A 26,809-nucleotide genomic window follows, 5' to 3' on the forward strand; every position below is an offset into this window, starting at 1 on the left:
GCCTATGTGGCAACAGCGGGTTTCCTCTAAAAACCAGTGTCAGAATGACCATATGTTTGACGTGCAATAGCCGATGATAAGATAAAAAAATCAATGTGCTCTAATGGCATCGTTAAATAAAACAAACTTTTAGTGCATATAAAAGATCCTTTGTTACTAATGGAATAATGTAGCAGGTTGCCTGTCTTAAGAATATATGTCAAAATTACCAAATGTTTGACATCCAGTAGCTCAATGTGCTCTAGTGGTGTCGTTAAACAAAACAAACTTTATCTACCTATTTAAATCTGTACAATGTGCTCTAGTGGTGTCGTTAAACAAAACAAACTTTATCTACCTATTTAAATCTGTACAATGTGCTCTAGTGGTGTCGTTAAACAAAACAAACTTTATCTACCTATTTAAATCTGTACAATGTGTTCTAGTGGTGTCGTTAAACAAAACAAACTTTATCTACCTATTTCAATCTGTACAGCTGGACTTGTGGCCAGACATCTCATTGTTTTATAGGTCTGTCATTGCAGCTCTGGTCTTTCCTTATAACAGGCTTTGTGCATGAAATGTATTCTTGGGTAAAATCACCTGCAGTTGGGACCGACAGGTGTAAAAACTTTGATGTACAGTGATGAATTGTTTGTCACCTGTGGAATGTCGTTAATGGGACAGGCTGGCTAAGCCTGTAATAATGTGATCCAGTGCTGGCCTCATGGACGATTCGATAACACTGCTCTTACTCATCACATCGCTTCCTATTATGTTTGTTATCAGGCGAAAACGAGGTTACAAAAAACTGTAAGTTGATGATTTGTTCATAATTTTTTGTGGACCTCTTTAAAAAAAGAAAGAAAGTTTATTTGTTTATGCATGTCTGTCTGTAGGCTGATCATTGATAGTTTGTTTGGTTTTCCATTTGAGGAGGCATGTTCATGTGTAATCAGTGAGAGTGTGTTCATCTCAGCCCTGGTGCTGAGCGTTATACCGTATCAGTATCATGTCAGTACCGATTTACAGAACCGAGCAAATTTTAAAATACAAAATTTTGGTATTGAAAAATGTTATTCACCATTTAGTAAACTATTAACAATATATTTGATGAAATCAAAATGGCTGAAAAGAAGAAAGAGATGAAGGCCTTGTGTATGGAATTTAATTTTATTTAGATGAAATTGATTGGTGAGACCTAACTCGGGCATGCATATAAAGCCGAATATACCGAAAATACCGCTTGGTATTGGTATTGGTATTGGTATTGTATCAGTGCCAAATACCAGTGCCAAATACCGTACTGATACTGAGGTAAATCACCCCAAAAATACTGATACCGAACCTGACATTTCAGTACCGCCTATCTCTACTCAGTGCCCATAGAGATATATTTGAAAATGTGGGGGTGGTAGTCCAGTCAAAATATTATTGAACCTAGAACAAATTGCAACAGAAGGTTTCTTGGTTTTTTGTTGTTAAGTTGACCTCACTGGGGGCACTTTTTGTGTGATGATCTGAGGTGATTAAAATGCATGTATTCAATCTTTACTAGGAAAGGGGAGTTGTCACTCCAGGGGTTCGATTTAGGAGAGCATCACACTGACCACTTTATAGTAAAAATATATATATATTTTTAAACTTCTTGTGATCACTCACCTAGCATCATTTTAGGAGAGTGATCTACAGCTCGCCTAGCATCATTTTAGGAGAGTGATCTACAGCTCGCCTAGCATCATTTTAGGAGAGTGATCTACAGCTCGCCTAGCATCATTTTAGGAGAGTGATCTACAGTTCGCCTAGCATCATTTTAGGAGAGTTATTTACAGCTCGCCTAGCATCATTTTAGGAGAGTGATCTACAGCTCACCGTGATTTTCATCATGGTAAAGTCTATATTTGAGGGTCGAAACCCTTAATTTTAGCCAGATGTACAGCTCAATAAAAAGTTTCTTTTGTTTAACGACACCACTAGAGCACATTGATTTATAAGTCATCAGCTGTTGGATTTCAAACATTTGGTAATTTTTACATATAGTCTAAGAGAATAAACCTGCTACATTTTTCCATTAGAGATCTTTTATATGCGCCATCCCACAGATGTGACGAGAAATAGACCAATGGGCTCACTGACAGGGATTGATCCCAGACCGACTACGCATGAGGCGAGTGAAATTCATTGTTTTTAAAGGACTCTTGTACATGTGTAATAACGTTGTGACATTGTGTTGATCAATTTCAGCGGTGGTGGTGGGGGGGAGAAGACCCAGGTGCTGGAACACAAGCTGTACAAGCTGCAGGAAGAGCTGACGGAGCTGCACAGAAAACGAGGCGAGGTTCGTACATCACAGATATATATCTATACAGCATAGAATGATGACATCCAAGTGCAGGGCTCTAAACAGGAAGCAAAATTTGGCCTGCTGTTACGATTTTAAAGATAGCAGGTCAAAAAAGATATTTCAGATATATAAGAAACAAATTATGGCCTGCTGGGGGAAAATATAGCACAGGGTGAGGTGAGATATTCTTTAGACTATAGTTTGTGAAAAATTGACCTCTGAGATTGATTTTAAAACATGTAAGGATTGTCTATTATTTCTTTTACGTTCAATGGGGTATGAACAAAAAAAATTCATCCTCAAAAGTGTGTGAATTGGCGAAGTTCTCATATAAGTTTGCGAATGAATTTTGTTTTTCATACCCAGATGAATGTAAAAGAAGTAACAGACAATACTTATAATTAAATTTGAAACATACTTACTAATACATGTAATAACATTAAAAGTTCATAATTATTTTGTATAATTTTTTTGGTTAAAACAATAATGCTCAGTAAGACAATATACCAAAATAAAATCTGTTGCTACGGCTGGGCCAATGGGATGACATAGTTTAATGAATATAATGGAAATTTAATTATTATGGAATTAAAACATAACAGAATTAGCAATTAGCAATAGCAGATGAGATAATTGTACAAACATCTATCTCTTGAAAAAAATAACCTGCTAGTTTTATTTTTTTTCAATTTAGTTTTTTGCAGGTGAATTTATATATTAGGCCACAAAAAAAAATAGGTGTGTTTCCGATTGCATCCCCCAAAAATTAGGGTAGGTAGGTAGGGTGTTTTTTTTTGTTTTTTCCCCCCTTCCCTTTCTTCCTTAATGTGTGTGTACTTATATAACATTATCTATAAATAATATATATGGATTTGTGGCATAAACAGATGTTTAAAATGTTGTTTTTGTCTGTGTTTATGTAGAGTTTGGAAAGAGTCCTTGTAAATGTAGGTGCAAAAGATAGCAGACAAATTATTATTATTCTCCATCAAATGAGGACACTTGGAGAATACAAGTGCCAAAACTGAAACGTCGCCAGCGTTGGCAATTATTGACGTCATGCCTATAGACGTTAAATAGACTGCCTCCCGAGTTATTCCACGAGACTATCAAGGTTTGTTTTTTGGGGTTTTTTTTTGTTTGTTTTAAAAATTGAATACTATAATAATAATAATAATAATAATTATTATTATTTATCATCATTATCATTATTGTTATTGTTGTTGTCGTTGTTGTAGTAGTAGTAGTAGTAGTAGTAGTTGGTATGCACTGTTTGTGTATTTCCTTAAATTAATGGGACATTTGTATTAATTTCGTTGTTCTTAATTTAAATACTTTATGCAAACATTTGAGATGCATTAATAATAAGACCTGTTGATTTAAGTGAAGACGAGAATTAAGCTGAATTGATACGATTATATTTAATCGAAATAACATGTACCAAGGCTATGTTCGTACATTCGGTTACTTCCGTGACCGACCAAGCTGTTCGGTGGTAGCTAATCAGGGGAAGGAACTCTTATTACAAAAGCTTTTCCATAATTTCTCGATGTTTTTCGGAAGGGAAATTACATGTGCAAAATGTATCGTATAATAGTACGTAAACAATGTGCAAGGAAGGAAATACTCTTGTTTGGTGATGTTGTCCTCTTTTTTTTTTTTTTTTTTTTCAGTTTAAGAGAAGAAAAAATAAGGGTCGGGGGGGGGGGGGTGGTAAAACTAGGGACGGTCGGTCGACCGGAAAACACACCTATTTTTCTTTTTAGCCTTAGCTGCTAGGTCTAAAAAATGGACTGCTTTTTGCTTTTAGCAGACTGCTATTTTGAGACCTGACTAGCCAATGCTTCATTAATCAATGTGTTGTAGTGGTATCCTCAAAATAACACACTCTCTGATAACGCTGATTATAATATGAGGTGATTGATTGAACTGTGTTGATTCCTGTTTCAGAATGCCCAGCAGATAATAGACTTGAACAATGCTCTGCAGGAGAAAGAGAAAGCTCTGCAGTTGAAAGATGCCAAGTGAGTACAGTGAAACCTCTCAAAACCAGACCCTCTGTAAACCAGAATTCACTCAAAACCAGACCCTCTCTAAACTGGAATTCACTCAAAACCAGACCCTCTCTAAACTGGAATTCACTCAAAACCAGACCCTCTGTAAACCGAAATTCACTCAAAACCAGACCCTCTGTATACCAGAATTCACTCAAAACCAGACCCTCTGTAAACTGGAATTCACTCAAAACCAGACCCTCTCTAAACTGGAATTCACTCAAAACCAGACCCACTGTAAACCGGAATTCACTCAAAACCAGACCCTCTCTAAACTGGAATTCCCTCAAAACCGGACCCTCTGTAAACCAGAATTCACTCAAAACCGGACCCTCTGTAAACCGGAATTCACTCAAAACCGGACCCTCTCTAAACTGGAATTCACTCAAAACCAGACCCTCTGTAAACTGGAATTCACTCAAAACCGGACCCTCTCTAAACTGGAATTCACTCAAAACCAGACCCTCTGTAAACCAGAAATCACTCAAAACCAGACCCTCTGTAAACTGGAATTCACTCAAAACCAGACCCTCTGTAAACTGGAATTCACTCAAAACCAGACCCTCTCTAAACCAGAATTCACTCAAAACCGGACCCTCTCTAAACCGGAATTCACTCAAAACCGGACCCTCTGTAAACCGGAATTCACTCAAAACCAGACCCTCTGTAAACCGGAATTCACTCAAAACCGGACCCTCTGTAAACCGGAATTCACTCAAAACCGGACCCTCTGTAAACCAGAATTCATTCAAAACCAGACCCTCTGTAAACTGGAATTCACTCAAAACCAGACCCTCTCTAAACCGGAATTCACTCAAAACCAGACCCTCTGTAAACCGGAATTCACTCAAAACCAGACCCTCTCTAAACCAGAATTCACTCAAAACCGGACCCTCTGTAAACCGGAATTCACTCAAAACCGGACCCTCTCTAAACCGGAATTCACTCAAAACTGGACCCTCTGTAAACCGGAATTCATTCAAAACCGGACCCCTGTAAACCGGAATTCACTCAAAACCGGACCCTCTGTAAACTGGAATTCACTCAAAACTGGACATTTTTGGCAGCCCCTTTTACATATCTGTACAAAAGAGAACCTCTGTAAACCGGATATCTCTTTAAACCAGACATTTCAGTTATTCTCGAAGGTGTCCGGTTTAGAAGAGTTTCGGTGTATATCGTTTGAGACTATTAAAATAGTCCTGTGTCCAGGAAGTCGAGCACAGGACTTGAACTTACCGATGGCAATTGCCGTCATTGAGATATAAATTGCAATAAGTTGAAAACATCACCGACACATCACTTTTTTGTCGCAGGATTAAAATTACTGCTGTAGGTAAAGCTCCTCAATGACAGCAAAATGTATACACGTGGTGTACATTAGATGCCAGTATTTAACATTTGTACATTTGAAATGTGTCTACATACAGCAAAATAACCTTTCAGTTCTTTTTTTTTTGCTGCAAAAGACGCATTGAAAAAAATAGCAGTATGCAGGTTCAAAATTGCTGTGAATGGGTCATGGGTGATAAATTCTTAAATTTGAGCCCTGTGAGGGGTCACAGACAGTTTGATCGATACCAGTGTCATCTGTCACATCACTTTCATCTAACATTAGGTGCAAAAACCAGTTTAGCAAGTGATTGCTATAGCTTGCCCTCCAGAACGTGAGTCTGGGTTCATATGGGTGATGAAAATCCTAGAAAGTAATGACATTTTTAACTGGGTCATGGAAAGTCATATAAAAATGAAAATGGTTCAACTTAATAATTAAATTTTTCCCATTTAAAAAAAAGAAAGAGATTGTCACTTCATGTCGAAACATTATTAATATATTATTAGATCACGTTCATGATCACTGAATAATCCATGAAACGGTCATGAAAAATTCCTGTAAAAAGTAATTATAAGTAATGAAATTGGGTTGGTAGTAAAGTGTTTAAATCTTGTAAAACATGGGGTTTGGGGCAGGATCTAGTTCAGTCAGTAGATTGCATGCCTGAGGTGCTGGAGTACAAAGATCAAACCCCCTAGGTAGACCATTCACTGTTGTTGCCCCAAGACCGGTATATCAAAGGTCTGGTATCAGTCAGTCAATTGCATGCCTGAGGTACTGGAGTACAAAGATCAAACCCCCTAGGTAGACCATTCACTGTTGTTGCCCCAAGACTGGTATATCAAAGGTCTGGTATCAGTCAGTCAATTGCATGCCTGAGGTACTGGAGTACAAAGATCAAACTCCCTAGGTAGACCATTCACTGTTGTTGCCCCAAGACTGGTATATCAAAGGTCTGGTATCAGTCAGTAGATTGCATGCCTGAGGTACTGGAGTACAAAGATCAAACCCCCTAGGTAGACCATTCACTGTTGTTGCCCCAAGACTGGTATATCAAAGGTCTGGTATCAGTCAGTAGATTGCATGCCTGAGGTACTGGAGTACAAAGATCAAACCCCCTAGGTAGACCATTCACTGTTGTTGCCCCAAGACTGGTATATCAAAGGTCTGGTATCAGTCAGTAGATTGCATGCCTGAGGTACTGGAGTACAAAGATCAAACCCCCTAGGTAGACCATTCACTGTTGTTGCCCCAAGACTGGTATATCAAAGGTCTGGTATCAGTCAGTAGATTGCATGCCTGAGGTACTGGAGTACAAAGATCAAACCCCCTAGGTAGACCATTCACTGTTGTTGCCCCAAGACTGGTATCAAAGGTCTGGTATCAGTCAGTAGTAAGCATGCCTGAGGTACTGGAGTACAAAGATCAAACCCCCTAGGTAGACCATTCACTGTTGTTGCCCCAAGACTGGTATATCAAAGGTCTGGTATCAGTCAGTAGATTGCATGCCTGAGGTACTGGAGTACAAAGATCAAACCCCCTAGGTAGACCATTCACTGTTGTTGCCCCAAGACTGGTATATCAAAGGTCTGGTATCAGTCAGTCAGTTGCATGCCTGAGGTACTGGAGTACAAAGATCAAACCCCCTAGGTAGACCATTCACTGTTGTTGCCCCAAGACTGGTATATCAAAGGTCTGGTATCAGTCAGTAGATTGCATGCCTGAGGTACTGGAGTACAAAGATCAAACCCCCTAGGTAGACCATTCACTGTTGTTGCCCCAAGACTGGTATATCAAAGGTCTGGTATCAGTCTGTAGATTGCATGCCTGAGGTACTGGAGTACAAAGATCAAACCCCCTAGGTAGACCATTCACTGTTGTTGCCCCAAGACTGGTATATCAAAGGTCTGGTATCAGTCAGTAGATTGCATGCCTGAGGTACTGGAGTACAAAGATCAAACCCCCTAGGTAGACCATTCACTGTTGTTGCCCCAAGACTGGTATATCAAAGGTCTGGTATCATGTACTATCGGGCGGGATGTAGCCCAGTGGTAAAGCATTCGCTTGATGCTCGGTTGGTCTGGTATATCAAAGGCCGTGGTATGTGTTATTCTGTCTGTGGGATGGTGTATATAAAAGATCCCCTGCTTCTAATTGAAAAGAGTAGACCATGAAGTTTTGACAGTGGGTTTCCTCTCTCAATATCTGTGTGGTCTTTAACCATATGTCCGACACCATATAACCGTAAATAAAATGTGTTGAGTGCATCGTTAAATAAAACGTTTCCTTCATTCATTCATTCATTCATGTGCTGTTCTGTCTGTGAGAAAGTGCATATAAAAGATCCCTTGCTGCTAATGTAAAAATGTAGCAGGTTTCCTCTGATGACTACATGTAAGAATGATCAAATGGTTAAAGGCGCAGGCCCTACCGTATATCTTCGCCTGTAAGTCAATCTCGGCTATAAGTCGAGTCCCTAATTTCAAGCCATGAAAACGTATTTTTTTATTGACCCGTTTATAAGTCGACCCATTAAAAACAACTTATAAATATTGAAGTATTTCTTACTTTCAGCACATGAGAACAATAATGTACAATATTTGAACAAAAGATAATTATTTTACAAACTTCGGTTTTCACGTTTTGTACATCGCAATATTCCAATCAAACTACATAGCATCAAAACGAAATATTCCCTTAGTAGATAATGAAAGCTGTTTGACTGTTACCGTATGGCACTGTACAGCATGGTTTTGTGCACTGACAACAACTTTATTTATAAACACTGACAACAGATCACTACGATAAAACTGAAAGTACATGTATCATCGGTTAATCACATGTTTTGCCGCCATATTAATACATGTAAGGAGGATAACTCTGGAAAGTACACTGGTTTTTGTACCAAATGATGTGTGTCCCTATTGGTCTAGTGAACTGCAGAGATCAGTCTTAAGTTATTTTAAGGCAAGGCTCAGTAATATTCATGACGTTAATTACCGACAAGACATTGTTTGAACAACCATTAATGACAGTGAGCAGATTTCAAAATAAACTCAGGCAACAGGTAGTTAGTATTGTTTACATTTTAGCTATTAGTGATGACTGTTATTTTAACTAAGTGGACTGTTGTCTTGGCATGTGAGCGACATCGCACGCCTTTTTGCATAACCAAAAAACAAATGGTTATAAAAAATAAATGTGTCAAATTAACATATTTGAGTATAAATACAGGGCATACTTCAACAATAAAACTTGTAAAATAATCCCCAAAACGGTAATATTTTTGGGTGAAATTTTTTTACCCTCTTATAAGTCGACCCCCCAAGTTATAAAATAATTTTTGGGTGAAAAAAAATCGACTTATAGGCGAAGATATACGGTAGTTTTAACTCGTAAAAAATGGACACCAAGTTTAATTAATTTACAAACCTGTAACTCATTTGTATAAAGTTACAATAGAGTGAAAGAAGAGTCTGTGATGTTGAAACCGGGAAATATTAAAAATAGACTAGAACTCAAATCAATAACCACCACTACTCGGATGCACGTGTGTTTTTAAAAATATGAAAAATGCATTTTTTTAAATATTAGAAACACCAGGATGACCAGAAACACTTCGGTTCTACGGAAATGGATAATCTAAAGAATAAAATTTAAGTAATGTTTGATTTCTGTGATCATAAATGGCTCTAATAGTGACAAATATGCTGTAGTGTTTAAAAACTAGGGTCTGTCTCTTTAACCCCCATCAGCTGATGATGAATTAATCAGTGTACTCTATTGGGGTTCTTAAGTTAAACAAACAACAATAACAACAAAAACTAGGGTCTGTCTCTTTAACCCCATCAGCTGATGATGAATTAATCAGTGTACTCTATTGGGGTTCTTAAGTTAAACAAACAACAATAACAACAAAAACTAGGGTCTGTCTCTTTAACCCCCATCAGCTGATGATGAATTAATCAGTGTACTCTATTGGGGTTCTTAAGTTAAACAAACAACAATAACAACAAAAAGTAGGGTCTGTCTCTTTAACCCCCATCAGCTGATGATGAATTAATCAGTGTACTCTATTGGGGTTCTTAAGTTAAACAAACAACAATAACAACAAAAACTAGGGTCTGTCTCTTTAACCCCCATCAGCTGATGATGAATTAATCAGTGTACTCTATTGGGGTTCTTAAGTTAAACAAACAACAATAACAACAAAAACTAGGGTCTGTCTCTTTAACCCCCATCAGCTGATGATGAATTAATCAGTGTACTCTATTGGGGTTCTTAAGTTAAACAAACAACAATAACAACAAAAACTAGGGTCTGTCTCTTTAACCCCCATCAGCTGATGATGAATTAATCAGTGTACTCTATTGGGGTTCTTAAGTTAAACAAACAACAATAACAACAAAAACTAGGGTCTGTCTCTTTAACCCCCATCAGCTGTTGATGAATTAATCAGTGTACTCTATTGGGGTTCTTAAGTTAAACAAACAACAATAACAACAAAAACTAGGGTCTGTCTCTTTAACCCCCATCAGCTGTTGATGAATTAATCAGTGTACTCTATTGGGGTTCTTAAGTTAAACAAACAACAATAACAACAAAAACTAGGGTCTGTCTCTTTAACCCCCATCAGCTGTTGATGAATTAATCAGTGTACTCTATTGGGGTTCTTAAGTTAAACAAACAACAATAACAACAAAAACTAGGGTCTGTCTCTTTAACCCCCATCAGCTGATGATGAATTAATCAGTGTACTCTATTGGGGTTCTTAAGTTAAACAAACAACAATAACAACAAAAACTAGGGTCTGTCTCTTTAACCCCCATCAGCTGATGATGAATTAATCAGTGTACTCTATTGGGGTTCTTAAGTTAAACAAACAACAATAACAACAAAAACTAGGGTCTGTCTCTTTAACCCCCATCAGCTGATGATGAATTAATCAGTGTACTCTATTGGGGTTCTTAAGTTAAACAAACAACAATAACAACAAAAACTAGGGTCTGTCTCTTTAACCCCCATCAGCTGTTGATGAATTAATCAGTGTACTCTATTGGGGTTCTTAAGTTAAACAAACAACAATAACAACAAAAACTAGGGTCTGTCTCTTTAACCCCCATCAGCTGTTGATGAATTAATCAGTGTACTCTATTGGGGTTCTTAAGTTAAACAAACAACAATAACAACAAAAACTAGGGTCTGTCTCTTTAACCCCCATCAGCTGTTGATGAATTAATCAGTGTACTCTATTGGGGTTCTTAAGTTAAACAAACAACAATAACAACAAAAACTAGGGTCTGTCTCTTTAACACCCATCAGCTGATGATGAATTAATCAGTGTACTCTATTGGGGTTCTTAAGTTAAACAAACAACAATAACAACAAAAAACCCCACAAAAAACCCACACAAGTTTAACATGAGCTTTAAGCAGGACAAATAAATCATTCATATAAAAAATTTGTTAAAGTTTCTTACAGTTTATAATATTGGTCAAAACAGGTACACGGAAGTAAAATCAGGCATATTATTATAGTCCTTTATGCAACTACATTTCACAACTAGTGTAATAAAGGCCGTGGTATGTACTGTCTTGTCTGTGGGATGGTGCATATAAAAGATCCCTTGCTGCTAATCGAAAAGAGTAGCCCATGAAGTGGCAACAACAGGTTTCCTCTCTCTATATCTGTGTGGTCCATTAACCATATGTCTGACGCCATATATGTAAATAAAATGTGTTGAGTGCGTTGTTAAATAAAACATTTCCTTTTATGCCACTACATTGTACCATGTTTAAGTGGAAGATTGAAATCCACTTTCTGCATGTCTGCAAATCTAATTGTTCATGACCTGTTTTTCACTTGAGCATTACATTTAGTTCATCATTTATAGAGATGTAATGAAGATTGAAATCCACCTTCTGCATGTCTGCAAATCTAATTGTTCATGACCTGTTTTTCACTTGAGCATTACATTTAGTTCATCATTTATAGGGATGTAATGGGTTATGCAAAAACAGTATGGATTACCTAAATTTATTTTTGTATAACCAATTTTCAGTTAAGCCTGCAGAATTAAAATAATTAATTTTGTAACCACAGAAACAGGCAGCAACCACTTATTCACCAAATGATTGATGATTAACGAAACAAAGAAAAGATTTAGAGATTAAGTAATTTTTTTATGCAGTAGGTAGAACATATCGTTGGCAGGATGTAGAAAACCTTTTCATATATCACTTTCAGGTTGGCTGATTCGGAAGTCCACATTAATGCTCTTCAGAATGCACAGAGGCACCTGGAACAGACGATTGTCGAACTGCAGGCAACCAATCAGGTGAGTTTTGGTTTTAATATATTCTAATTACCGTAAAAAATAAAGTTTTGGGATTGGCCTCTCCCAGCATTTTAGAAAAATCACTATTTATAGTGAGCATGACATTTTACATGGTATCTCCAGAACCATGACATTCATGGAGAGAAGGAAAAGGAGGAGGAGGAAAAGAGAAGATACATAAAGAAGTAGGAATGGTGGTTAATATAGTAACATAGTATTCATTTGCTTTGTACACAACGATTAATGTTTCTCAAAACAGGTGATTTTTTGTGTTACATGAAATCATTTCTGATGGTAATTGATAGTTCATTCTGAGCTAATCCTTTCTTCTCAAGATGTTAAAGAACAAACACCTGCTTCTAGTAATACTTCTACAGATGTCCTTCATTTTAGATCCAGTGTCACACCATGAGTTAAACATCAAATACAGGTAGCTTTTTAATAAACAGTGTGCTGAGGTGTCATTTAAATATTCCTTTCTTCTCTAGACGAAGGATAAATATTAGATCCAGTGTGGTACCATAATAATATTAAATATGTAATACAGGTAGACTCTGATTAAACAATGTGCTTGGGTGTCGTTAACATTCCTTTCTTCTGCAGATGTTGAAGGATGAACACCAGGCTCTACAGATGGCGTTCAGTGCGCTGGAGGAGAAGTACCGGGGGGTACAGGATGATAACCGCGAGCTCGTCGAGCGGTGGATGTCACAGAGGTCAAAGGAGGCCGATAAGCTCAATGCAGAAAACGACACTTTCTTAAAGTAAGAGCATTTCAAGAATTTATGGGGGCCATCGTGGGGGAACAGTGTCTTTAAATTTCTAACTAAGTAGCAGGGGTTTCTGCCAGAGGGTACAAGGGGTAAAATTGTGGACCCTTAAAATCTTGAAAATTAATGGATGCATTTTTATCATCTTTAAAAAGATTATATCAAAAGAGAACTGCTTTTTTAAATTGGTCAGATTACCATTTCAGATGATTTTTAACGTATTGACCACACAGTAGGGGTACTTATGATCTGTTTTGTTTTAATTACGTACCCTTGCTGTAAGATGCAACCAGTTGATTTAGTATGTGTTGTAATAATACTGTCTGAGTCAGGTCCCTTTGTAGATGGTTTTTGTGACTGATTTAAAAAAAAAAATTGGACACTGTGTATTCGAAACTGCATTCGCTAACGGCCGAGAACAAATTCTTGTCACACCACCAGGCAAGGCAGTGTGGGCTATGACAATGGGAACACATTCACAAACACGTTCTTGACTCTTAGAAACATTTAGGAATATGATCTTTGCACCAGAACGAGAGTTTCGAATACACAGCAGTAGTGTAGTATACACCTATTGGCTGGAAATACAGTGATTAAAATGTAACTTGTAAGTTCAGTGAATGTTTACGGCAACCAGTTATTTATTACATACCCATTTAGTCTTACTATAGTAATAAAGACAATTCTGGCCATGCAATAAAAAACATATTTCATTGAACATATGTGTGATACAGAATCTCGCATGCGTAGTACATGTTCACCCAAAAAGATGGCATGTCCCTAGCCAGGACGCTCATTGTTCCATCATTTCCATAAAATTCAGCCAACTTTCCAGACTAATTAAGTTGTGTTATTTAATTAAACTGTTGTTAATCATTATATAGAAAAGTGGTGTGTAATAAATACAGAACCACATACCAGTTGTTTTGCCATGCTATTTATTACACTTGTTTATACTAAGTGTGCAAGATTTATATCTCTCATTCTCGTGGTATAATATTCTTGCGCACTATAAACTCATGCAATAAATAACATAGCAAAACAATTGGCATGTGGGTCTGTGTATGTAGACACTGGTTATGAAACTAAAATTTGTGTAACAAACAACTGGTTACCTTAATAATAATCACATGAACTGATGTCTGACTACCGTAGTCTTTCAAATATTGTTCGTTGCCAGTAATATTGATAACAACAGTGTATTTACACAAATGTTTTATTTACAGAAAACGACAGGTGATGCTGCAGAAGGAGTTAGCTGATGCAGCTAGGGAGCCAGTTGTAGATTTGTATGTATCCTTATGATTACAGTCCAGTGGTAAAGCGTTTGCTTGATGCGCGGTCAGTCTAGGATCGATCCCCATCAGTGGGCACATTGAGCTATTTCTTGTTCCAGCCAGTGCACCACACCTGGTATATCAAAGACTGGTGTGTGTTACTATCCAGAGCCGGTTTAAGGATCCGCAGGGCCTGTAGCACAAATAACAGTGAGGCCTGCTTTCCAGAATATATATTATGTAACCCCCTGTGGGAGAAGGGAAAAATGACCTGGGAAAAATAAATGTACACATCACTGCGGGTCCCCCTGAAGCATGGTGCCCATAGTACATGCAACATGTTCTGCTAGGATAAACTGGCTCTCTTACTATCCTGTCTGTGGGGGGATGGTGCATATAAAAGATCCCTTGTTACAAATACAAAAATGTAGCGTGTTTCCTCTCTAAGACTATATGTCATAATAACCAAATGTTTGACATTCAATAGCCAAGGATTAATAAATCAATGTGATGTTGTTAAATAATACAAAGTTCCCCTATGATTTCTTGTTGATGTTATCATATATTATTAGTTCTATACCAGTACAACTGCAGGGCACTACAGGTTTTGTCGCCATTTGTCTGTCTGTCTGTATCTCCATCTGTTCTATATATATTTTCCTGGAGATAGCTTTATCATATTAAGCTGCATGTCAAGTTTGATTTTCACGAGGATTGGCCCATTTTTGACAGAGTTATGGCCCTTGAACTTAGGAGATATAAAAATGTATTGGACCTACTACAGGCCATGTTTTCCTTCAGCAGTACTCTCAGAATGCTTGTTATTGTTGGACTTACTTATTATTTTTGTGTCAGTTTGACTGATTTAATTATTGCTATTGTTTTCAGAACAAAAGAATTTATGCACGGGCAAGCTGCTCCGCTGTGTATTAGTGCATCCGTTCCCAGCAGAATTCAGGCTGAACTGGTACGTATACTGTGTGGTTTGTATATAGCATATATACACAGGGCACAATATTTCACGAGCACCGTTACTCTGTTCACATGTCAGTTAAGCAACTTTAAAATCATGTGAACCACCAATTGGTTGTGTGGTGAACAATTAATTTCTAAAATTAAAAGTATCCTATCAGAATTCAAATTGAAAATCGGTTTATTTTACAAGTGTTTTACAGTTAGGTAGGTCTAACTCATTAGTTACTAGAACTATATTCACGTAACAGAACAATTGTTTACCTAAGTAAAACTTATGTGAACCAAGTTCAGGTTACCTAAGATTTTGAAATATTGTTCGCTGTATACACATTGTAAACAACGAGTTTACCTAGCCAATTTTCATGCACATTAAATTTAGGACGTCATTTAAATTCTTGAATTTTGAATATGCTGACAGTAAGATTTTGAATTTCTTTCAGGAAGCGCATGAGAATGAGGTGAACGCCATACAGTGGAGTTTGTCGGGTCGAATGTTCGCAACTGGTGGAGCAGACAGGAAAATTAAACTCTGGGAAGTCGTCAATGGTTTGTACTTCAAAAACATTAGTTTCTTTTCTACTTTACCTGACCTCAAACTAATGGCATTTTCCCGCTATTTCAGTAGATTGTTCCAAACATCCCAACAGCCTTTGCTACCTGTTTCGGTCATACGATAGCAGCTGCCTTCTTTCTCCTTCACGCTTATGATCAGGATGTCTTTTCTTTTGGTCTTGTTTTATCTAAGCCGGGGCAGTTTTTGAGTTGGTCATTCCGGCCAGTGCAATACCACTGGTATATCAAAGACTGTGGTATGTGCTATCCTGTCTGTGGGATGGTGCATATAAAAGATCCCTTGCTACTTATGGGGAAAATGTAGCAGGTTTCCTCTCTGAGACTGTAAAAATACAAAATGTTTTGACATCCAATAGCCGATGATTACTAAATCAATGTGCTCTAGTGGTATCGGTTTTTTTAGTTGGTTTAGTCAAATGATTTGTGCCATTAAAGGTGAGATGCAGGTGTTACCAACAGGAGCAATGGCATCCACATTTGCGTTTAGCTCCCCTGTTAATGGTTTCTTTTAGCGCCATATCTCTCAAACTGTAAATTGTAGATCATGGAAATTTTATTTATAGTTGTATATATGATTGTCCATCATATTGCATATTTTAAAAAATAAAAAAATAATTTTAAAAAAATCCTGAATGTTTTATCACAAATTATTTCTTCATTCACTGAAGCAGTTTTTGGTAGGCAAGATTAATAGACTCCCATCATATGTGGTTATGTGGGATAGAAAACGTACACCTGAGGTGGTGGAAATTTGACCCAGGACGAAGCTTGCCTATCCCACATGACCGCATATTATGAAGTCCTTTTCTCCCATTCATTCGATAAATAAACCATTATTTTACACCAATAAAGAAAGATGGCTAAAAAAGTAACTTCTTTATTTGACCATTTTATCATAAATAAACTACACTATTATATTTGTTGTGTCTGTTTCATGTGTTAAATATAATTTAACACTACAAATTAACAACGGCTTTTATTATGAAGGTTTTAATAACAAAATATTGATCGAAAACTAACCAACGTGCATTAATATGACGTCATATATTACCAGTGAAGTAATACTCCCCATGTTAAACACAATGACGACATGACCTATACAAGACAGTTTTATTCTGTATGGGCTGACGTCATGGCATGGGTCTGTCTTGGATAGCTAGGGATCGGAGAAATTTAATTCAGCAGAATTTGTATTAAAATACTGTTCTCTATAAAGTCTGGATTTGTGTTTGATGTTGTTTCAACACACTGTGGTGACACCACATTGTTTCTTTCTGATTATCCACCACACATGGGATCTATAAGTTTTTAGATGTATTCGTCTTGGTGGGCCCAATACATTTTGACAATGTCCCACAAGTGGTACATCTTTCTGATTATCCACCACACATGGGATCTATAGGTTTTTAGATGTATTCGTCTTGGTGGGCCCAATACATTTTTACAATGTCCCACAAGTGGTACATCTTTCTGATTATCCACCACACATGGGATCTATAGGTTTTTAGATGTATTCCTCTTAGTGTGCCCAATACATTTTGACAATGTCCCACAAGTGGTACATCTTTCTGATTATCCACCACACATGGGATCTATAGGTTTTTAGATGTATTCCTCTTGGTGGTCCCAATACATTTTGACAATGTCCCACAAGTGGTACATCTTTCTGATTATCCACCACACATGGGATCTATAGGTTTTTAGATGTATTCCTCTTAGTGTGCCCAATACATTTTGACAATGTCCCACAAGTGGTACATCTTTCTGATTATCCACCACACATGGGATCTATAGGTTTTTAGATGTATTCCTCTTAGTGTGCCCAATACATTTTGACAATGTCCCACAAGTGGTACATCTTTCTGATTATCCACCACACATGGGATCTATAGGTTTTTAGATGTATTCCTCTTAGTGTGCCCAATACATTTTTACAATGTCCCACAAGTGGTACATCTTTCTGATTATCCACCACACATGGGATCTATAGATTTTTAGATGTATTCCTCTTAGTGTGCCCAATACATTTTGACAATGTCCCACAAGTGGTACATCTTTCTGATTATCCACCACACATGGGATCTATAGATTTTTAGATGTATTCCTCTTAGTGTGCCCAATACATTTTTACAATGCTCCACAGGTGGTACATCAAAGATCGTGGTCCCCATCACTCCCCTGAAATTAGTTTAAAGAGAGTAATTTTTAGCTACCCTTAGCATGTGAATTTATATTGTATCAATATATAAGTTATTGGAGCATTTAGTCACTCCCCTTATTTTGGGGGGTCAAGATCTGATGTATTTTCCTGTTTATGGGAAAGCATACACAAAAGACTCCTTGCTACTGTTTGGTAAGGGTAGCCTATGAGCGTCGTATCCTCTAGACCAAGTGTTGAATTAATCCGACGTTGGACGTTGAATACCTGTAGTATAAAATGTGCTGAGGTGTCATTAAACATTTGAACTTTGTTCTCTCTATTTGTCCAACTGTTCATCAGTCTACAAGACTGAATTACAATTAAGGAAATTGCTTTGGCTGTAGGATCGAACCACTTAGGTCGACCCATTCTCTGATTGGATTTTGGCCGTGTCATATCCAGTGCCATGTGACTGGTATATGTCAAAGGCTGTGGTATGTATAGTCCTGACTGTGGAAAAGTGCACAGGAAAGATCCCTTTCTGCTAATGGAAAAAATGTAACAAGGTTCATCTAAGTCTTTATGTCAGATATACCAAATGTTTGACTTTCAATAGCCAATAATAAATTAATCAATGTTCTATAGTGGTGTTTTTTAAAACAAAACAAATTTTAACTTGCATTACAGTTAGTGCAGAAGTGTGATGTCAACTTGATTCCAGTTGAACATTTTCACTTTACTCTTAGCTGTATATAAAGTTAAGCATTTATTCTCATGGAAAATCAATTTTACTTGATCAAAATAATTAATGTTAATGTGATTGGTATTCATTGGCATCATCATATTTGCAACTTTAATGGAGTATTTGTTGAATTTTTTTTCTTTTTCTCTGCTAGGTAACTGTATTCAAAAAGGACTTCTTATGGGAAGCAATGCAGGCATCACAGCTCTGGAATTTGATTTAGAGGTACTAAGGGAAAACAACTGCAGAGTTTGTTTTAGAAATTAAGCTGACAATTCATGTTATTTTATTTTTACTACAACTTTGTTTTAAAACTGTACACTTACATTAACCCATCCCCCTAGTATACAGTATGTATGCTAAGCCTTGTGAAAGTAAATTTACATTTATCCATTTCATTCATGAAAGAATTATTGTGTATGGATGTGATTGAGTAACACAATTTATTAATAAATGAATTAAAAAGGAATGAAATATTTTTCTATAATCTTAGTCTTTAGAATACCCTGTATATTGTATCTGAGAATTATAATTTAAAAAAAAGAAGTAAAATTTGTGTAGTGTAGTATCGTGCTTATATTCTATGTAAATTATTTTTTGTCCTATTGGTTTTTAGGCATCAGGTAATATTATTTGTTACACCAATGCATAATATGATTTATATTTGTCCAATTATGAATGCAATTACGGGTAATAAAGGCATTGATTTTTTTTCTGTTTACAGGATAGTTTAATACTTGGTTCTTCCAATGACTTTGCAAGTCGAGTTTGGGGTTTACAAGATCACAGATTGAGGGTAACTGATTTTTTACATGATTTTGTCATGTTTCATCATCTTTTTTGTCTAGATAAAATCTAATTAAAGACTATTCTCATTCTTGATTCTACAGTGATTCCATATGTAAAGGATTCCATGTGCAATATGTACACTAACGAAACTGTTCTCATGACGTCAGTGCACAACATGCACTGTTCTTTGATTAAATTATACTGAACACCAAAAAAAAAAATTAATGTTATTTTTAGCTGTAACATTAAAACAAAATAATACTAATAAATTCAAGAAGGGGTTAACAGTGTTGAAATTCAGAAGATTTACAGATTGATACACTATTTATGATTTCACAGAATGGAGTGTTTGTAATCTATAGTCCGTCCCACAGGGATCTCATGTTTTTCATACTATGTAATTTACTACAAGTTATTTATTTCCGAGCCGATTGATTTGTAAGTTGCACACACAAATTGTATTTCTTTATTTTATTTCCAAAACAATTTTACTTTTCTTCTTATGTCAAAGTAAACTGAAATTATTTATAAAAGAAACATTTTAATTGGATTGGATGGACTATAGTAAATCTATTCTAACTACAAACTAACAATAACCCTCATTTGCTTTTCTTTTGTTGTGTAGTATACATGTATTATGTAATTTGACTCTAGAAATTTGTGACTAGTAAAAGACAGGTTTTACTATCTTAGATTTCCGAAGAGATCCAATCAGATTTGTTATTAAACATGTTTTCAATTATCGAAACCATTAGCAAAACAGACTTTTGTGGTAATATATGAAAATTAAAAATAAATATCAGTAGGCAGGTTTTGTTCCTGAAGCACTGATTTGCATGGTTTTTTTGACAGTCTGCTTTCTTAACATTTTGGCCACCAGGCCCCATGCTTATAAACTTGTACGGTTGAATGTACCAAGTCTTACACACATGTAACTACAGACGTTTAGAATGCTTAAATATCTGCATGTAAGAAAAACAGTGTTTTTAATTTCGACCCTTTAAGTCTAGATTCAATCTTGAGACTTTAATGTCATGGCAGTGCATACAAATTACATGTGTTCCACATTATTAAAAATTTGAGTCTAGACTGTAAAGTATTATAAGCATAGACTGGACACGTTGACTGGACACAGTGGGAAGGTTCTTTGATACTGTGTTATTACATTGTTTATCTGAATATTCATTTGTTATCCCCACAGCACACGTTGACTGGACACAGTGGGAAGGTTCTTTGATACTGTGTTATTACATTGTTTATCTGAATATTCATTTGTTATCCCCACAGCACACCCTGACTGGACACAGTGGGAAGGTTCTTTGATACTGTGTTATTACATTGTTTATCTGAATATTCATTTGTTATCCCCACAGCACACCCTGACTGGACACAGTGGGAAGGTTCTTTGATACTGTGTTATTACATTGTTTATCTGAATATTCATTTGTTATCCCCACAGCACACCCTGACTGGACACAGTGGGAAGGTTCTTTGATACTGTGTTATTACATTGTTTATCTGAATATTCATTTGTTATCCCCACAGCACACATTGACTGGACACAGTGGGAACGTTCTTTGATACTGTGTTATTACATTGTTTATCTGAATATTCATTTGTTATCCCCACAGCACACCCTGACTGGACACAGTGGGAAGGTTCTTCGAGCGAGGTTCTTCAGCGATGTAAATAAAGTAGTATCCGGCAGCCATGACAGAACATTGAAACTCTGGGATCTACATAGCAAAGCATGTGCGTACACCCTGGGATAAAAGTCCCCTTGTTGGCAAGCTGTAATACCGCAATTTTAAAATGTTTTTCCATAGACAAAATGCTCACCTTTGAGTCTACAATTTTAATTCACAACCTGTGCAACAAATGAACATAACAAATATTAGCCTATAACTTACCCATGATATCCATGTCATAAACCCATGTGATAATTTAGTGTATTAACCCAATTAATAATGGTATGCACATTTAAAGTCATATGCACATTTGCAAGGTCTCTAGGCAATAATGTGTTGCTGTGGATGGGTCATTTGTTTACAAGCCAACAAGACTTGTATACCTGAGCGTAACGTTTTCATAAGATTTACTTTTACGTGCATGATGTCAAACTAATTTGTGCTAACCGACGTCATATTACCGATGGAGGCGACTTTAGTACTGTCATTTACTAAAAATTAAATTAAAATGTTATTTTAGAAGTGTTGTAGGATAAATAGAATTAGCTACTCATGTTTTTTAATATGTAAAATATCAACCTCGTCTAGTTAATTGGCATTTGTCTTGGCAGAGTCTCAACAAATACTGATTAACATAGACTGGGTTGATATTTGTCTCGGCAGAGTCTCAACAAATACTGATTAACATAGACTGGGTTGATATTTGTCTCGGCAGAGTCTCAACAAATACTGATTAGCATAGACTGGGTTGATGAATGTCTAACGACACCCCAGCACAAAAAATACACACCGGTTATTGGGCGTGTCTGTGGGAAAGTGCATTAGGCAGGGTTTTCTCTAATATCAAATGTTTGACCTCTTAGCTGAAGATTAATAAATCAATATGTTCTAATGGGTCATTAAACAAAACAGATTTTATGTACCCTACCGATTAACATAGACTGGGTTGATATTTGTCTCGGCAGAGTCTCAACAAATACTGATTAGCATAGACTGGGTTGATATTTTACATATTAAAAAATATTTGTGACGAATCCTCTATTTATCCTTCTACTGATGGCAGTCATTTTTATCCAGCATCTAAAACCTGCCATTTGGAAAGCCCCTGATCTATGTCAGTACATATCACAAGTTCTACGGTAATTGCTATTGGAGTTGTTGTTAAGTTCAAACTCTGGTAATAGTATCATATTTCTGCTCTCCAGTTCCCCACATCTGTAGGTAATCAAAAGCTGTGATATGAGCTGTCGTTTCTGTGGGAAATGAATGAATGAATGAATGGATGAATGAATGAATGAATGAATGAATGAATGTCTAACGATACCCCAGCACAAAAATACACACCGGTTATTGGGTGTGTCTGTGGGAAAGTGCACATAAAAAATCCCTTGCTGCTAATGGAAAAATGTAGCAGGTTTTTCTCTAATGCTCAAATGTTTGACATCTATTAGCTGACATCCGGGTACGCCACCTTCGGGAACGATTGACTACTGCCACCTCCACAGCCGCAGCAATACCAGGTTTGCGCAGGATATCCACCAGACCGTACGGAACCGCCTACGTGAAGATTAATAAATCAATATGTTCTAATGGTGTCATTAAACAAAACAGACTGTGATGTACCGTACCATTGATCGGGATGGAATGAGGGAAAACCTTATTAAAAACGATCTTGCATTGTGTCTCATGTCAAATGACAGCTTTACGACTGAGCGACATCCCTCTTTTTCTTGTAATGACGAACACTTATGTTTTTGTGTTTCTCTCTCTTCAGGTGTTAAAACGATATTTGCTGGTTCCAGTTGTAACGACCTCGTCACGCTGCATGGTAACCACATCATTTCGGGTCACTTTGATAAACGGGTTCGGTTCTGGGACACAAGGTCCGACACGAGTGCCAACGAAATCTTGCTGCAGGGGAGACTGACGTCGTTAGATCTATCGCCAGGTGAGAAAGACTATTACGTAACCACTGGCTTGCCAGAGGGCATATTCACTGGGATGGAACAAAATGGCTGCACCCGTTATATATAATAGCCGTCACATTTAACTGCTTTATTAATTAAATATAATAATATACTTCTTGATATTAGCCAATAATGTGCATTATATATCATTGAATATGCATACCAGTCCAAAATCCTTGCATGAGCATTCCTTTAATGATTGTAATTTCATAGTTTAGTGGTGATAATACAAGTTTTATTTGTATCTTTTCAGATCGAGGCAGTTTATTGTGTTGTACCAGAGATGACAGTATGAAGATTATAGACCTTAGAATGAATCAAGTTTCAAACACATTATGGTCAGGTTCATTTTTGTTTGTACTTAGTGGTGTGTTTACCCATTGTCAGCACATCGTAATTTTGATATTTTGAAGTTAGATTATACAAAGATTATTGGTGGAATCAATTTGTAATTATCATAGCAAATGTCAAAATATAAAAAACAACCGATGCAAGTATGATAATGGACCTTTAATTCAGTTTATTTTTATGATTAGTCTTTCTGTTACACATTCTTGTTAGACATTTTTGTTTGTACTTAGTGGAGTTTTTACCCATTGTCAGCACATTGTAATTTTGATATTTTCAAATTAATGATGCAAAGATTATTGCTGGAATCAATTTGTAATTATCATAGCAAATGTAAAATATCAAAAACAACACACGCAAGTATGATAATGGACCTTTAATTCAGTTTATTTTTATGATTAGTCTTTCTGTTACACATTCTTGTTAGACATTTTTGTTTTTGTTTTACAGTGCAAATGGGTTTCACGTCGGCTGTGACTGGTCAAGGGCTGTGTTTAGGTGAGAGATTTAGCTTCTGTGGTACAGTTGTGAAGCTGTTGACTTTGTGTCCATGTGTCTGTCTGTCTGTCTGTCCATCTGCCTGTATCTGTCTGACAACATCTGTTATAAGACAGCTTATACTATTTTCAATCACTGTTAAATGACATAGATAATACTGGGCTACAATCAGCCAGTGCATCATGACTGGTATATCAAAGGCATATAAAAAATACTTTGCTACTAATGGAAAAATGTAGCAGGTTTCCTCTAAAACTATATGTCAAAATGACTAAATCTTTGACATTCAGTAGCCGATGATTAATAAATCAATGTGCTCTAGTGGTGTCGTTAAACAAAACAAACTTTAAACAAACTGCTTCTATTTACCAAATTAATTTTATCACAAAAAATCTATGTATTAAAATGTTTGCATGTCTTTTGCTGAGTTTCTAGTTTTGAGGAGTGCATGTTGCAGTAGTAACTGTTTGATGAGAGAGAGAGACAGAGAGAGAGAGATGGAGACAGACAGACAGACACAGAGAGAGAGACAGAGGGAGAAAGGAAGGAGAGAGAGACAGGAAGGAGAGAGAGACAGACAGAGAGAGAGGGAGATAGAGAGGAAGGGGGAGAGAGAGATACAGAGAGAGATAGAGATACAGGAAGGAAAAACAGACAGGACAAGGACCGGGACTGGGACAGGAACAGGGACAGGACAGGACATACATTGTACCCTAAATTGTTATATTGTGTTGGTTTATTATTATTATGTACAGAACCCATCTTTTACCCATGTCATGTGTTGTTCTAATTGTAAACAAGGGGCTGGGAATAATAAAAATAAATAAATAACTGTTTGATGATTGTGTATTTCAGTCCTGATGGCAGCTACTGCGCTGCTGGTTCGAGCGATGGCAACATTTTTGTCTGGAATATTTCTACAAACAAAGTGGAGAAGGTTCTCAAGGGACACAGGTTTGTCAGACTTCAGACATTATTATTAGTCCCGTCCCGGTCCAACAGGAGGATGACTATAGGTTTCGTCTCTGTCCTGTCCGTCTGTTTATCTGTCTATCCCACATATAGTTTTTCGGATGTTTTTTCACAATGCCTCAAGATAATGAGCTGTATTGTTTTTGTACAGCCGTATCATATACTGTTGCAGAGCAGGTTTCACTTTCATGGCAATTTCAGAGTTATGGCCCTTGAACTTAGGAGATACGAAAATTTGTTTTTCGGACATTTATTTAACAGTGCCTTAAGATTATAAACTGAAGTTCTATGTATAGCTTTATACTTTTATCAGGTTTGTCTTTCATGGCAATTTACCTATTTTTCACAGAGTTATGGCCCTTGAACTATGGAGATACAAACATGTTTTTCCTTGACTTTTTTTTTCCACTACACTACTGAAGTTTGCATGATTACTTTAATATTGCATTAAAAAACTCATTCTCGGGTGGGTACCAGGGTTGAACCCAGTAGGCCTATCTACCAGCCTCCAGACTAATAGCTTTACCACTACACCACTGAGGCCAGTTTAGATTGTTACTTTAATCTTGCATTAAAAGACTCACTCTGGGGTGGGAGCCGGTACCAGAATCTGAACCCATTACCTACCATCCTTAAGGCAAATAGCTTTACCACTATACCACTGAGTCCAGTTTACATTGTTACTTTAATCTTGCATTAAATTTGCTTTGTTTTCAGTCACGCTGTTAATGGTGTTTCCTGGAATCCGATTGGCTCGTCAATACTCAGCTGTGAGCGGTCGCGAAAAATCATCTATTGGTCGGACTTCTGAAGCGTGCAATGCATACTGCGACTGTGATATTCTTGATGCTGATTGGCTGGCAGCTCGCTGACAAACTGACTAATAGAACTCCAGGGAAATCTCCTTCTCTGTGGGTGCATGCACACACATGATAACATTAAACCACCCAGTTATTGACAGTGATGGATGTATATTTTTTTCTACTACGATTTCACTACCACCAGAATTATGTTCCAGTATTGCATGCATAGCGGGTGTCGAAATAGGTGAAGAATAACTGTTAAGTAAGGAGGACGTTACCATCTGTTAATAAAGTAGAGAATAAAACCCAGATTTCCGAAACTATCATAGCGCTATGATATCATAAAACTGTTGTAGGCTATGGCATGACTACTAATGACGTCATAGCTTAAGATGATTTTACAATATCGTAGCGCAGAGATAGCTTCGAAAATCTGTAGCCAGTACTTCATTATTGACAAAATTCACCAGTGAACAGTGTTTTGAGCATTATTTGCTTCCTATGTTTTTTTGTTTCAGTATGAAATAACAGCAATTTGTTCCTCACTTTCACATTTTATAACTTCAAAATACCGTAGTATTGCCTGGTTTAAAAAACCCCACCAAAACATGACTTGAAATGTAGATTTACTAGATAAATTAGTCTCCATGAGTACTCGAGTACTCGGGCACGGACCAGGTCCAGCCAGACTCGACGAGTACCCACGCGAGATGAAGACTCAGTTCATTGTGTTGACTGCATTGAGCCATATGCTTTCACTGCTTACATTATAGAGCTATGAGACATGGAGGGAAAACAAAAAGTTAATGTGTAGAATTCAATACAATGGCATCATTTGGCATCCATGTTCAGCGCTGGAATTAAGATGCATAATGCTATTTTACTTTATTCCTTAGTCTATCATATAGTGTACGTGTTGGGTACTCGGGTCTGGGTCAAGTATGACCCTCGAGTACTCGAGTCCAGTATTTTGGACTTGTGGAGGTTATAGTAAATAAGACATATTTCAAAAATGATTAGTTTAACGAGAGGAGTGATACAAAGCAATAACAAACTTGAAAAATAAAAGGGACATTGATACCATTGTTATGTACTGGTATGTCTGCTAAGGGATTTAATAATAAAAAATAATGACAATAGTAAATTTGATAACTTGTCATAACCTTCAGCTTTCTGTTCATGAAATACCAGAAACTGTTATTTTTCTGTGTCTGCTT

General features: G+C 36.8%; 1 protein-coding gene across 1 annotated transcript in view; it reads left to right on the forward strand.

Annotated features, from left to right (window-relative positions):
* LOC121369195 (autophagy-related protein 16-1-like) overlaps positions 1-26,314 on the forward strand; it is a 33,020-nt gene extending 6,706 nt beyond the window's left edge. The window contains exons 3-17 of the mRNA XM_041494117.1: positions 2,224-2,317; positions 4,274-4,347; positions 11,960-12,050; positions 12,654-12,814; positions 14,047-14,109; positions 14,986-15,064; positions 15,513-15,618; positions 18,682-18,752; positions 19,252-19,323; positions 20,948-21,068; positions 22,779-22,952; positions 23,225-23,309; positions 23,770-23,817; positions 24,673-24,771; positions 25,507-26,314. Of these exons, the coding sequence (XP_041350051.1) occupies positions 2,224-2,317; positions 4,274-4,347; positions 11,960-12,050; positions 12,654-12,814; positions 14,047-14,109; positions 14,986-15,064; positions 15,513-15,618; positions 18,682-18,752; positions 19,252-19,323; positions 20,948-21,068; positions 22,779-22,952; positions 23,225-23,309; positions 23,770-23,817; positions 24,673-24,771; positions 25,507-25,600 (1,432 nt within the window). The 3' untranslated portion in view covers positions 25,601-26,314. The remainder of the gene's footprint in view (positions 1-2,223; positions 2,318-4,273; positions 4,348-11,959; positions 12,051-12,653; positions 12,815-14,046; positions 14,110-14,985; positions 15,065-15,512; positions 15,619-18,681; positions 18,753-19,251; positions 19,324-20,947; positions 21,069-22,778; positions 22,953-23,224; positions 23,310-23,769; positions 23,818-24,672; positions 24,772-25,506) is intronic.
* Positions 26,315-26,809: the final 495 nt, after the last annotated feature.

The sequence above is a fragment of the Gigantopelta aegis genome, chromosome 1 (assembly GCF_016097555.1).
Source record: "Gigantopelta aegis isolate Gae_Host chromosome 1, Gae_host_genome, whole genome shotgun sequence".
NCBI classification, from domain to species: domain Eukaryota; kingdom Metazoa; phylum Mollusca; class Gastropoda; order Neomphalida; family Peltospiridae; genus Gigantopelta; species Gigantopelta aegis.